We start from the raw sequence: 14,749 nt of genomic DNA on the forward strand, positions 1-14,749 counted from the left end.
CACTTCCCTCTGCCTTTGTGGTCTGTTGCAATTTGTTGATTTGCGACTGCAGCGCGTCCATTCCGTTCTAATATGTCTTTAAAAGTCTCGCTTTGTCCGCACACTACTTACGCAAGTTTTGCACCCAGTAACATAGGCGCTCTAGCCTTCTCGTCGGTCCTCGGTGTCCGTACACGGACATCGGACGTACATCAAACCAGTACACACAAACACCTTTGCTTTCCAGTTTTTATTGAACATTGTGGGTCGGAAAACGTGGCATAAACGAACGAAACAACGATTAACACGCATATAGAGCATAAAAAGCACCAACTAGATTTTTTAGCTCAATATTATACTCTTTTCTCTTTATCTACAGCTTCGAGCTGCCACCATCACGGCAGAAACAAGTGCGTCAACAAAATAAATATTATATAACAATAAATGGCAGGCACTGGAGCACTCAAATTTTGTTCGAACTAAGTCAAAGCTAAAGCGAAACGTCCTAGAGAATAGAAAGGCAGTACAGCGTTGTCACAGACGCAGAAGGACGCAAGGTGGCGCTATAGTGGTCGTCACGTCACGTGACCGGACCACGTGTTGCTTCTCCCCGGCGCTGGGGGGCGCTTCCGAAGCAGGCAAAGGGTGTGTTTTCACGAGGGTGGAGGCTTCAGCAAAATATATTTTGTAGCGGTTCCTTTACGAGGAAGATGGCGCTGCAGCTGTTAGCTGTCGTCGTTCAGTCTCGTAGTTATACAGGCGTTGTGGTTTCGCTTAGTGATGTGGTGGCGGTGATGGTGGTGGCATTTCCGGGCGGTATTGGGTGGTTGTCTCTCGGATGGCGCTTGCGTGTTGTACAAATCAAAAATAGATTGCCGATAGTGGCCCTTCTCTCTATACAATCTCGTTCAGCGGCTGTAGAGGTAATCGACCTTGCTCTTGAGACTGTCCATCTCTTCTTTTAGAAGCAGGGCCTCGGCACACTTGAGGAAGTTCTCGTTCTTGAAGCAGTTGTCCCTGCACAGATTAGAAAGGGAAAGAAATAGAGATAACAGCGGTCAGAACGTCTTGCCACAGACCGGAAAGTGTAACTGAAGCGCCAGAACCAAGTGAGAAAGAGACAAAAGGGAAGGAAAGACAGGGAGGTTATCCAGTGTAAATGCCGGCTGGCTACCTTGCGCTGGGGAAAGGGGTAAAGGGAATAAAAGGAGGAAGAAGAGAGCAAAAACGAGCAAAATTCACGCAGTAACATGATGCTAACCGCAACAACAGTCAAAGGCGGTCGCGCAATTCACAGGCCCTTAAAAACTTAAACAAAGCCCTTAAGGCCTTGAGTGCCGAAACCCGTCTGGACCAGTGTCCTAGAACTTTCTCTTCTGTGAAGGGGTGATTGTCCAGTTTTTCGAGCGCGGTCACGAGCACTTTTCTTGGCACATTGTAACGTGGACAGTCACAGAGGAGGTGCGCGATCGTCTCCTCGCAGTCGCAGGTGTCGCAGGCAGGGCTGTCGGCCATTCCAATGCGGAAGGAACAGGAGTTCGTGAATGCCACGCCGAGCCATAGGCGGCACAGAAGTGTTGCTTCCGCTCGTGGCAACCCTAGTGGAAGACGGAGTTGCAAACTTGGATCCAATCTGTGAAGACGTGCGTTCGTGAATTCACTGGTGTTCCACAGAACCAAGGGTATTTACATTAATCGTTGTAATTAACCGTGGAATTATGGAATGAACTAGATGGTTATTTCAGTAACGCATACCATTTCAGAGCTTTTGTGAACTTTAACCTAACCATGTTACATGTGTGGGGATGCGTGACTCTCACGCGTCCCCTGAGATCTAGTTTTCCCGCATAGCTCGTCTCCTGCAGGGCGGCTTCGCCGCGTGGCCTGGCGCCCGCGGCGGTCGGAGTGGTTGAAGCGCCGTACGAGAGATGGCGCGAGTGTTGCGCTGCTGACGCCGCCTACAGGCGGGGCTACTTGGGCGCGGGAAAGGAAGGCTCGCCCTCTTTGGCGGCGGGACAGCAAGCAGCACGGACGTGCCGTGCCGCGCGTGCGCCGATCCATGCTTCTGCGAGACCGTCTCGCGTGGCCGCCTTCGAACGCGCCACCGTTCGCGTGACCGTACACGCGAACGACCAGGCGTTGGGATCCAGCATGGGGCGAACGTATTCGCTCGCTATCCGGTCGCGGTGAGTCGGACTTCCTAGATTTGTCGCGCGCCCATCGGCATGTTTTGTGGATAGCAACTCGGCTAGCAGGCATTGATCTATGATAGGTGCAGTAAATGCTCTTGCACTACTGTGTTGTCGTTCCTTTGTCCCAAGAGCACGGAGGAGAACCCCACACATGTTAAAACACTGTATATCCACTTCGTTGTATCCTGTATTACAATTGTATTCACTATTTGTGCTTCGCGGGATCTAATCCCGGCCACGGCGGCCGCATTTCGATGGCGGCGAAATGCGAAAAACACCCGTGTACTTGGATTTAGGTGCACGTTAAAGAACCCCTGGTGGTCAAAATTTCCGGAGTTCTCCACTACGGCGTGCCTCATAATCGGAAAGAGGTTTCGGCACGTAAAACCCCATAATTTAATTTAACCATTTGTGTTTACTCCTGCTATGTCTTGCATAAAGAGAGCAATGTTTGTAAATAAATAAGAAAAAAATATGATGGGTGAATACATGGAATGAAAAGGTACTGCTTTCTTGAGCAAAAGAAGTTTCCTTAGATGCCAAGTGAAATGAACTATTGGAGCGCGTAAAGGGCTGATTAGATAGTGTACTTCATGGAAACCCCGGATATACTGCAAGTTTGCTTCGGCTGGGACGTCACGGAAAAGAGCGAGCGTAGTGGCTTGACTCATCCATCACTGCAGCTCATCACTTTGGGTTACGAAAGCATTGTATTAGCGCATTCAATCGCTATCACGAGCCATAGTCGGATACAGCTTAACTCTGCACTGAAGCCCCACCCACGTACGCCCTAATAACCGCCAGTCACTGTTCCTCCGCAAGGCTGGAAATAGTTCGTACTTGAAACTTCGCCTGGTACTTAACTAAGGCGATAACCACAACAAAATAATTTATTAGCGCGTAATTGTATACGTTTCCACTCCTATATTATAGTGGAACGGTGAAAGCCTAATTCTTCATTGAACTGTAATAAAACGCTTGCTTCGCTGCAACTATTTACTGTCAAGCTTCACTTCAATTCGCAGTGAAGTTTCACGAGTAAAACGGGCTCAGCAATCAAATGAACTGTACCGCGGGCTTTTGAAAAATGAAATGTTCACACTCCATAAACTTTGTCCACATCTGTTGCACACAGTGGCGTAGCTAGGTCATCTGGCACCCGGGGCCGATAGCTCTCCTGTCACCCCCCCCCCCCCCCGGGGTGTAGTCGAGGAAGGCGAGGATATCGACAATTTTCGGGTGTTTTCAGACGTATATGACACCCCCCCCCGTTGCTACGCCGCTGGTTGCACACCTCATCGCTTCCGCCGGTGAAAAGACTCTTCATGAAAAGCAGGCGCTCCGGAGGCGTCAATACGACGCCATTTTGAAAATGTCGCGACCATCTATCTTCACGACTGCTAATGCGAAAATTTTCGAAGTGGCAAACGTGATTGCGCTGTCCGCGCGTCGCGTCACCAGGGCACTGTTTTTGAGCGCTCAGCGCTTGCAACTTTTTGCTTTTCACAGAAAAACGCTTCACGACTTTTCACATACTTGCGGAGGTTGTCTGACGAGAAACAAGAAATACACGAGTAATTAACAGCCTAAATACCAAGGTATTAAAAGAAATAACTTAAAGGGACACTAAAGGTTACCAGAAACTCAAGTTAAAGTGGTAGAGCAATGTTCTAGAACGTCTAAGGCGTCAATATAATCGCGAACAGAGCTTTAGTAACCGAGAAATTCAGGTAAATGCATGACACGATTTGAGACCCCCCAGCGACATTCCGGTACTAGCCCGATGACGAAAGGACTCCTCATAATTTGTGTTACCAATACTCAACTACTCGTATTAAAAATACCATTTCATTCGATTATAAGACGGAAAAAAATTCTACTTGCCTACGTCTATTCGATTCTAAGAAAAAATAACATTTTGACGTTACCCTTCAGTAATATGGGTGTTCAAAAGGTTTCGTTTTCGCTCGACTCTGCGCCGCGCACGCTTTGGAGTTTCAGTAGTTTCGTTATCGCGTCGTGCTGTGAGGGTTCTGCTGGCTCGCGAAACTTTCATTTGGAACAAGCAGCGAGAATGCCACGTCCATGTGATGTCGTGGGAAGCCCTCGTTGCTTTCCCGCTCCGGAGAGCCGGTGTCGACGCCGCCGTCGTAGTACGCAACGACGCCGGCAGTGCGAGCCCTCAGCAGCAGGTCGCGCTCGTCGGTGCTCAAATCGCTGAAGTTGAGCCCACCATCGCGAGCCAATCTGTCGGTGTCAGGGTCCATTGCGACGAGCGTCGAAGTTAGCGTCATAGAATGAAGTACCAGCTTATGGGCGTCTTGCGTTGGAGTTTGAGGTATAGTAGCGGCGCCTGGTGGCGGTGCGGGAAACGACATCTGGGTCGTGCCAGCTTGGGTCGTATTGAGCCCTGGCTGTGGCGAAGCACGTTTCTAGGCCGAGTTTTGCGTCGATTCGCACATTTTTATGCCCTGTTGCGAGTGCGAAAAGGCTCGTCGCTTCTCATAGACCACGCCGACCACGCTGCGAGCTCGCCGCAGCCTATAGTTTAACGAAAACGGACTCTCCGTGTGCCGCGGGACGTAATGTGGGACGTAATTCGTTTCTCCTTCCGCTAGCCATCATACTCCCGCTTTCGCTCTGCTGTCGGCTCTGTCTTGGCTCTGTTTCTGGCCGCGCGTTCGCGTTTTGCGCAGAAAAGCCGTAGCGCCGTCTGCGGACGCCGTTCTACTCACCGATGGCGCAACGTCACTATGAGACCATGATGTCAGTACTCCTCGATCGGAGGGCGGGCGATTTGAACTGCGCTAGAGGTACGCGGACGCTTCAGAACGCACTTTCTCTTAAAATAAGTCTCTCCTTGGCACGAAACAAGCGTTTCGAGGTTTCTGTGATGATATTTCAACAGTCCACGTTGACTTAATAGTAACCTTTAGTGTCCCTTTAATAGCTTTCTTTTTATTCACAGCTTCGAGCTGCCACCGTGACGACAAGAATGTGTCAACAAAAATAAGTCAGCCATATAAGTCTGACACCAGCAGGAGGACAACTAATTTCTGCTGTTCTTTATTATTATAAAATAAATTCGTAAAGAAAATAAATATACTAGCGATCAGCTGTATACCCCTGACACCAGATGGACAACTGACTTCTGTCGTTCTTGACTATTATAATTAATATCAGCAGTAGTGATTGCAATTTCAATACGCTTCTATCTTGCATGGTTCTTCATTGAAGCAAGCAGGAAATTGGCCCTCAACCAGGCGTCTGTGGTTTGTCGCTTGTTGCTGTTGGAATTGATCTGTTATGACGTAGGCAGGGTAAGGGAACAGGAGAATCGTGACCTGGAAAAGTAGTATATGAATGTCTAAACCCACTGCCTCAAACAGGTGGAGTTGTTTAACTGGAAGAACTCTAGCATACCGGCCGAATCCTTAAATTCAATAAACCAGGCGTTCTCTTTTTCTATTTTTTTTTCCTCCACAGGTAACTTGCGTCCCCGCGGTTTGTGGGGGAATTCAGCGCAGCGTGAATTTGTCAGAAAAATACGCAGCACGGATAGACGAAGTCTTTTATAGACGTCATGACTGGCGGGTTGGCGCTGCTGCCTTCCCCTGAGTAAGCGCAGATAAACTTTGGCTCTTCTTAGCCCCGGTTTACTTGCGTGAACGACTTCCTGGCCCAGTAGACTGGACCGATCCCGGAGGCAATGTAATCAAACGGCGGTTACTCGCTAGGCCTGGTACCGCGCCGTGCGCGTGTCCTCGCAAATGTTTTTTTTTTTTTTTACTGGTATATAAGGCGGACCGATCTCGGAGGCACGTCAACGTCACAGAACTCACGTGCCTCCATAGCATTAACAAATAAGCTAAATAAATTATGAAGTTTAACGTGCGCAATCAGTTACAAGGGACACTAGCGGAGAGTTGCGGTTTGATTGTGTTTAGATATGATTTCTGGACCGTACGCGAGGTTCTTTAGCGTGCACCCCCAAAGCACGGTACACGAGTTTTTCTTTTTTTTTTTTTGCGTTCCGTACCCATCAGAATGAAGGCAGCGGAGTGGCCAGTCGAACCCGCGACCTCCCGCTTCGGAAGCGCAGTGCCACAGCCAATGAGCCGCCGCGGCCCTTGTAAGCAGTAGAGCGAGCCAAAAGCAGGCCTCTACCGGGAAGTTAACCTGTAATGTATGGCGCGCGTACATCTCACAAAATTCTCGTATCCCAACCGATCGTACAGTGCCTTTGTTCATCACTGAGGACTGAAGGGGGCGGGGCAGGAGGAAACCAAAAGCAAGACAGCGGTGATCGTTAGCCTCTCTCGCTGGGCGCGTGTTCTTCGTTTTCCAAGCCAACTTGTTTCTGCAGCCGAGCTGCACAAGCGACTTCACATTTTTGCGCACGCACCCCCTTTTCCTCCAGCTCTTACCTGCGCGCAGCAGCTTTTACTTCCTTGCTGATAAAGTGCGCGTTAAGTGCGTCTTTTCTTTTCTTTTCCCGCCTCTCCTTCGGCCAACGACCGCTAATGCGCGTAGAAGCACACTTTACTGCATGTTTTCCTCGGTTGTACAAAAAAAAAAAAAAAACTTTGTTTATTGACATCGAATGCGCAGCCCTAATGAATCCCGCGGTAACAAACCACGCTACGCAGCGTTCTCGCTCGTCACACTATCTTTCTGTTTCTTTCGGTCTATGTTACGCAATGGCCTTCTTTCCTTTCCCCCTATTTTCTTAAAAGAATTTGTGCTTCACTGCACCATTGCTGAAATTTTCCTTCAGTCATTCAAAAGTTGCGCAGCAAGGTTAATAGCGATGTTATTGCCTCAAATCCTCGTTTAAAAAGCCGTGCGCGCATTTTACCGATGTCATCACTCGCTGCGGTGACTTAGTGGCTATGGCGTTTTGTTGCCGAGCGCGATATTATACGGTGCCTTTGGTTCGATTCTCTGTCGCGGTTGCCGCATGCGAATGGGCGTGGAATGCTAACACGCCGGTGCCCCCAAGCTACACAATAAATTACTCGAGAGAACTCTTCCGCTAGCGTCAACGTGAGATACGAGTATGGCTGCTCAGCCAACGTGGCAACGGTGATTAATACATGGATTTACCTGAAACTTCTTCCTTCTGGAGTCAAACGGCTTTGTGAGTTTGCAGCTAAAACATTTCCGACAGAATGTGGCGTCATAAAAGCAACAGTTCGCGTTGACTTACATGTGTACGTAGAAACTTATTGCCTTCATGCGATTGAAAGATATGAGTTTTTGACATAATTGAGAAATATAAAGCATAAACAGTGAAGTCACGAAAACGTCTGAAGAAACACGCACAAGGACAAGACAAAACTATTTACTAACCATCAGTGAGCGATCACAGCGCCACAGTTCTGCCTGGTAGTTTTTTGTAGAAAACAATATGCAGCCGATTATGACCTCCGTGATCGGTGGCGGCGCGATTCTCGGAGGCCATTAGTTGAGTGCCGTTGATTTAATAACTTGAGTTTACTGGGTCACGAATAAGCTTTAACCGGTCTGTACAGATATTTCAGATATTTCCATTTACAGAATATGGTGTAAATACCGAAGTGGTGAATGAAAGTATATAGCATGGCTGGTAGCGACATCTAGTGGCGCTTTGTTCAGCTAGAGCGTGCTTAAAAAGAAACGTGTTTGAGCTGCGTGACTGTTCTGGTCGAAGGACAAGAGGCACTGTACAGAAATGTTTTTTTAACTGCTGACAGTGTTAAGCCAGCAGCTACAAGTAGCCCACAATCTGTTCTTGCAATATCATCTCTTTGTGCTATGGTTGAACGAAGTGCTGCAACACGGCGCCACCAGCACTGCTGCGCTGCTTACGCCTACGGCGCATACCGGTATTGCCAACGCAGTTCTAAGCATTTACCTTTCCAACGAGAGCTCCACAGGCGTCACCATAATACTGTTGTAATTACGCATGCGCAAATGGTAATAACTATGCGGATCATTGAAAACGTCACCTTATCGGACGATTGACATGAGCCTCTTTGTTTTCGTCTCTCGGGGCTGCTTTTTACGTAAAGGCTATAAACTCCCTGCTGACTGAACTACCGCAATGGCCTGTCTACCATACCATACCATACAGTATACCATACCAAGCTACCATACCACAATGGCCAGTCCTCAGGATAGTCTTGTCTCAAACGTCTTTTTTAAGGCGCAGTGTATACATATACATATATAAACATGCTTACGGCCTCCATCTTGGAAACCAGCGCCGTGATGAGGACACAGACAAGGGAGCCAAGGACAAGCGCTGACCTTGTTTTTACAACTGTACTCGTCTTTCTCGTCTGCGTCCCAACAACTGCGTTGGTAATCTCAAGAGCAATTATCAACACACCCAGAACTACATAATTCTTTCACGGCTACATAATGGGAAGGTTGAAGGAGACACCTTTAGGTAGGGGAGCTCCAATATAAATGCGGAACGATTCGCTATTCTCGGTATCCGCTGTACCACTTTTGATTGTGCTTGCTGCATTTATAAGACGAACTTGGAAGTCTGGCGCCTGAAAGTGCTGAGTTTTCTATACAGGGCTTTATTTTCTATATTCCTAAACGTAGAAGAAAAAAGAAGACGGGACAATCATAAAGAGTGAAGTATCGAGTTTACGCCTACAGAACTCTTCAGTAAAGCCAGATGTCACAATACAGCGGGCTGCGTCGGGAATCTAAAGCGGACAAACTTAATCTATTGTAGGCCGCCTTATTACACATCACTAATTTGTGAATAGGTCTTTTGCCAAACTGGTAACTCGACCTGGAACTGGTAACTCGAACAAACAGGCAAACATTTGAAAGTTATAGCAATTTGATTTGTCCTTGTTTTTTTTTTTTCATATCAAGCATATAGCTTGGATCCGTCTGTGTGCCCGGAGGGAAGGTTCGAACCACGCATCCACCCGCAGCCAAGCCGGGCGTACTATCACGAGTGCCACGAATAATGAGTCATAATTACTTGTCCGCTTCAGATATCCTTCAGAGGATGCAGTTTAGATTTCGCTGTCAGGTTCTCTGGGTGTGGAGTCAACGCGTTGTAAACCTGATGATTCAATTCGAACGGTCGACGGAATCTATCTATTCATACGAAATGCAGCAAATTTCGTCCGAATTATTTCGGCGGCTGCCTGATGAGATAATCTCTGCCTGTCACGTTAACGTAAGCGCCGAAATACGGGTGCGATAGCTTTCTTTATATATATATTTCTGACGTAACCAGCCCCACGTCCCAAATTCAGAAGCACCAGAGAAAAAGAAACGACACAATAGTTGAACGCCAAGCGTGACTTGCATTTTTCATGTTTATTTCTCTTTTTTTTCTTCACCCTCCCATTCTCGTTCACAGGAGACACCTTCATTCGCCTCTCGGAAATGTTTCCAAGGTTCTTTTTTTTTCTCGGTTTGTTTCTTGTTTCAAGTGTAAATATATATAATATATTCCCCTTTTATGATTTGTGCATACTTCCCTCTCTTTTTTTTACCACAAGCCATGAACACAAGGAATTCATACGAGTACGTAAGGAACAGCATGTGTAAACCAATGCCACAGCGACTCTGTTTTGTTTCTGCAAATGAAGTGCGGTGAAAGCACATCTCGAACAAAGAGAACAAGTCGGTTCAGAATCGTGAGAAAATAAATAAACGATGATGTATCATAGTCTCCTTCGCCCTATTACTATATATCTATCTATATATATTTTTTGATCGAACCTTTCGGCATCTCAGTGTTTATCGTACCATCCTGAGCACACGTATAAAATCGCGTAGGCGCCAAATACGGTGAAAAAATATCTCTGCACAAAGGGCGAAAAAAAAAGCTGAAATTATTGATTTCCGGGGTAAAGGAAAGAATAAACATTCCGAACACACTGTTTGTGCAGAATCCGGCTGCAAAGAACAATTTATGTTGTGCAGAATAACTACAATATAAGAAAAGAAAAATTAACAACCCTCAGAAAGTCATCACATAAATTGTGTTTCTATAGACTTTTTCTTGCCGTCGATGGTCGTTTTTCTTGCCGTCGATTTTTGATAAGTAAGGCGATGGCTTTTCTTTTTTTTAATATCCCGGCTCTCTATGGACGCATTAAACTATCAGTAGCGTTCACATTTCACACCCTGTGTATGTTTATGCATAAGTTAGAATATAAATAAGACGCGCATATAATATGTATATCAAATAAATAATACTGTTCTGCTCAGCACGCGCAAAAATAAAGTAAAAACAAAGGAGGCTTATATTCGCCGGCATTAGTTCTGTACAATAAAAATGCACGAGTCTGGGACCTGTATGCATAGTGTGCAAGAATTAAAATCAAAAGACGTGTTCTCAACAGACGTCTGTTTTCTATGTACAAGCGTATAGGCTTTCTGAAGACAACGCAGAACACAAGATAGACACGCAGTGAGACTCAACGTTAAAAACAACAAAACACATAAACAGAATAAAAGAAACAACACAGGCCTCAATTAATCTCATTCGGTGACCAGCAAAACGGCAATCGTCTAAAAGAGTAGTTATTCTCCTGTGTAGAAACGACAGAATGTTCTTGCGGTATGTACAAAATGAACAGAAATGGAACAGCAACAAGGAGAGAAAGAAAAAAAACTGCATATAGGAACACGTCCAAACGGTTACTTTCTCGAGCTATCAGATCCTACGCGAAGCTATGCCCTTGGTGTGAGAACGCAGATACCTGCGAGCATATCGGTGGGTCCGTCCAATCGATCACTCTGATCAAGCACTCCGTGATTGATGCTTAAACGATTGATTCTTGTGATCATTTAATACCAAAGTAATAAATATTCAACTGACAATTCGACATCTTTTTAGAGGACCGTTGGCGGGCCTGCTTGCGAATTTCGGCAACCACTTTTGCAGAGGTGAAAGGCTGAAGTTTAAAAACGTTATAATCAGTCCACTTCCGAGTTCTCCCTGAAGTACAGCCAGGTGAGCCCTAGGTATAAAGACGACGTTTACCGTTTTTCGCCTAAGATCGGTATCGCATTTCTCATCCCGGTATCAATGACTTCCGTAACGTTTTAGCTTTCACATTTGGGCTGAATGGAGTCGATCATGTTCTTAGGTTTCGGACCTTCGTACATAATTCAGGTTATTGCTTAGATATAAGCTCATGTTTAAAGCAGGCCCGGCGTAGTTACTGTCAATCCAATACACAAGTGTTGAAATTTGTAGCTTTTCTTTTTTCTTTCAGCCGCAGCAGACGTTAGATGTCACGCAGTCTGCGACGCGGTATGTTCGTCGGTTCGTATTTGCGGGCCAAGTATTTCGCCTCGTCAACACCATGTAGTGCACGGAAAACTAGCGATTTCATCAGCCAATCAGAAAGGAGAACCGGCTCTACATCACAGGAAAAGAAGACCTCGCCCGCCCTCTGCCGTTAATCCCTCCGTGATGCTCCTAATCAGCAGGCGTCACGAACGAACGGATTAGCCGCGGACAATTAGACAAAGTCATTGGTGCTAGCCGCTTGTTAACTGACGCGATCCGTATCTTACTTTGTACTGCACGGATTCGTTGAGACAGTGTACGATTACCGTGATCTGTTTCCGCGATCAACACCCACAAGGCTCCCAATTTCTTCGTTCAACTGTTTTGAAGACAGCAAAAAGTGGTAGTTCACTGAATTAGGATCGCCATAGCTGACCCAGGGCTCACCGCGCTGAAAACCAGACCGCGAAGGCACTCGAACCTGGGACCTCGAAGATGCGCACTCACACCAGGAACATAGCACTTATCGTCACCGCACCGCGGCACCGCCCAGACCTTGCAAGCCGCCCTTGCGGCGCGTAGTCGCTCTTGGCGAGCTGCTGCTATCAAACAGTCGCATGGCTAGAACCGAGATTCGATGCGCATCAACTTCGACGCTCCACGCGGGCGCCATCACGAACTCTCTCCTGCGGAGCACGTCACTTCTCGTACGAGCAACACAGTGCAACGAGACACAAGAATACAAAACAAAAACAATGACAACAAAGGCAACGTCAACGCCGCGAGGCAAGCGGCCTCACTGAAGCACAAGTTCGCGCGACGGCATCGTCTTACGAACCCCGCAATGAGCGATTACTGTACAAGAGAACAAAAGGAAAACAAGTATATCGCGTGCTCTCAGTACACTCATGATCTGTTGATGCGTTCTCTAAAGACACAACAGTCAATAATTAAATAAGTTATACAATAGACAATAAACTGAAAGTTCGTTGTCGCTTTTTGTATATCGTGGACGGATGGTTCGATGGGTGTTCGACGAGTGGTCGCTTGCATTTGTTCGTTGTGTCGTTTCGTCGATTTCTTTGTTTTTTGATTTTTTTCTTCTATCGTAAGGAGTCGAAGTAGTCAGAGAGGAAGGCTGAGTTTTTTTTTTTTCGCTACCCTTTCTCAAAGTTGTACTCTCTATCTATCTTTTTGTTATCTCCCGTTTCTAGCGAACACGCTGTCTCGACCTCCTCTCTGCCTGCTTCCCGTGAACTATAATGTAGATGCCGGGCCGGTCCTGGATCATCCGTAGACGTAGTTGATCATGCGTCGCAGATCGGTCATTTCGTCTTTCAGTAGGAGGGCGTCGGCGCAGAGGTCAAAGTTTTCGTTCTTGAAGCAGCTGCCCCTGTTGACCGGTCGTGTAGGAGGTCCAGAGAGGAAAAAAAAAAGAAAGAACTTTGTGGTTAGACGAGTCGTCGCCGTCACACCCTTGAAGGGATGTCTACTTCTCGCTCACAAAGAACGCACCGACATTTTATATCTTTGTATATAACTCGTACGAGCGAACTCGAAGCAAGGCGACAGACGGGGAGAACTGTGCCCTACATAATGGATCTCCCCTGAGGGCAGTATGAATGACTTCAGCCCAGATTCTAAATGGGAACGTCGTTCGAATTCGAACGCAACCCTATGTTCATGTCTTGTTTTCGGATTTCCTTTTTTCTACGACATGATACATTGCGCTGCAGTTACATACATTTTGGAAGGTGTGAAATTTAGTTCGGCAGACGTAGACTTCAGACCCCATATTAGCATTGTAGTTAGGACAAACTGCCAATAACAGACATTCCTCGATATAACGAAACCCAATTGTACGAATTTCTTTAGTTTCTCGAAAAGCTTTCCGATATTCCCCGACACATATTTATAAAGCATAATGCATTGAAAAACCTCAAAGCGAACGAAATGAACTCAACATCTCGCCCTATTTAACTAAATTTCTGAGGGAGAAAATATGGGTAAAATATAGGCATGCCAGGCTTCAGTTCAGGTGGCGGGCGCCATTGACTTGTTTAATGCGTTTGTTGCTCCCATGAAGGGACGCAAGGCATGTTAAACGGACCCGCTGTCTAGGGTAAGTGCGATAGGTGTGCGCACATGCAGGCAAAATTTTCTATCTTTTTTTTTTCCTCTCTTAAATAAATGTTTTGAGTGAGTTCGATTCACGATGTTTTCGATTTAGCGAAGTTCTCGCTTTGATGAAATAATTTCCGCGTGCCGCCTACTTCGTTTATTTGCGTATGGGCCATAAGGCTGACCTCGTCAAAACGATGTCGCGTCCGAAGATAAAGACTATTGACTGATTGATTGATTGATTGATTTCGCATCTGACACGAACATGCCTTCGTTATATCGGATGCTGGTAAAAAATAATTTGTGTCTTACACGACGAGAGATATTTCAGCTTTACTTCGTTGTACACCGTTATTCGTTAAGTGGGCGTTCGTTATATCGAGGTTCGACTGCCATTTGCTTTGGGGGGGGGCGCTAATAGCGCACCATCGCTCACGTGGAAACACGTTTTACTGCGCATGCGCGCGCGTATGTATATACCGTACCTGCACAGGTTGTAGACCTCCGGCTCCCGGTACAGCTGGTAGCACTCCTCGCAGACGCGCTCCAGCCGCGCCAGGTACGACTGCTCGAAGTTGCCGCGGCAGCCGAGCTCGAGGAAGGAGCGCTTGTGCAGGTTGCGCGCCGCGCAGCCGCCGGGCTGCGTCAGCGCCACGAGCGAGCACACGAGCAGCGCAGCCGCCAGCCAACGAGCGGGCACCACCGGAAAGCTGGCACTCATCTGCGACGACCACCAGAGAAGGCGCATGCGCGCGCTTGTAGGCGATCCGTGCGCGTGAACGCATCGACAAGCATAAGAAAGAGCTTTTCCTACACACAAAATCACTACGAAAGTTACTTAAATTGATTAAATTATGTGGTTTTACGTGCCAAAACCACTTTCCGATTATGGGGCACGCCGTAGTGGGGGACTCCGGAAATTTCGACCACCTGGGGTTCTTCTTAACGTGCACCTATACCTAAGTACACGGCGCTATGGGGTAGAAATCAGGTGCTATAGTCGGACACAACACAAGTCTGCAGTGAAGCCCCCGACCACGCCCTCATAACCGCCGGCCACTGTTCCTCCGCGAGACTGCAAATGTGAGTGGCGCCGGTCCTGTCGCTTGCGTTTTTCTTCTGTCCTGGTCTATTGCGCCTTGCCCCTTACACGTTCGCACTTCAACCTTTCCCTGTTACCTGAATAAGGCGG

General features: G+C 47.1%; 1 protein-coding gene across 5 annotated transcripts in view; it reads right to left on the reverse strand.

Annotated features, from left to right (window-relative positions):
* Positions 1-214: 214 nt before the first annotated feature.
* LOC142560263 (crustacean hyperglycemic hormone-like) overlaps positions 215-14,749 on the reverse strand; it is an 88,377-nt gene continuing 73,842 nt past the window's right edge. For 4 of the 5 annotated variants that reach the window (XM_075672221.1, XM_075672224.1, XM_075672223.1 and 1 more), the window contains 2 exons: positions 14,043-14,278; positions 215-996 (listed from right to left, as the gene is read on the reverse strand). In XM_075672221.1, the coding sequence (XP_075528336.1) occupies positions 888-996; positions 14,043-14,278 (345 nt within the window). In that variant the 3' untranslated portion in view covers positions 215-887. Of the gene's footprint in view, positions 997-12,547; positions 12,830-14,042; positions 14,279-14,749 lie in introns of those variants that run through there. The other variant, XM_075672225.1, reaches the window with a different exon arrangement.

This window comes from Dermacentor variabilis, chromosome 10 (genome assembly GCF_050947875.1).
Source record: "Dermacentor variabilis isolate Ectoservices chromosome 10, ASM5094787v1, whole genome shotgun sequence".
In the NCBI taxonomy this organism is placed as follows: Eukaryota; Metazoa; Arthropoda; class Arachnida; order Ixodida; family Ixodidae; genus Dermacentor; species Dermacentor variabilis.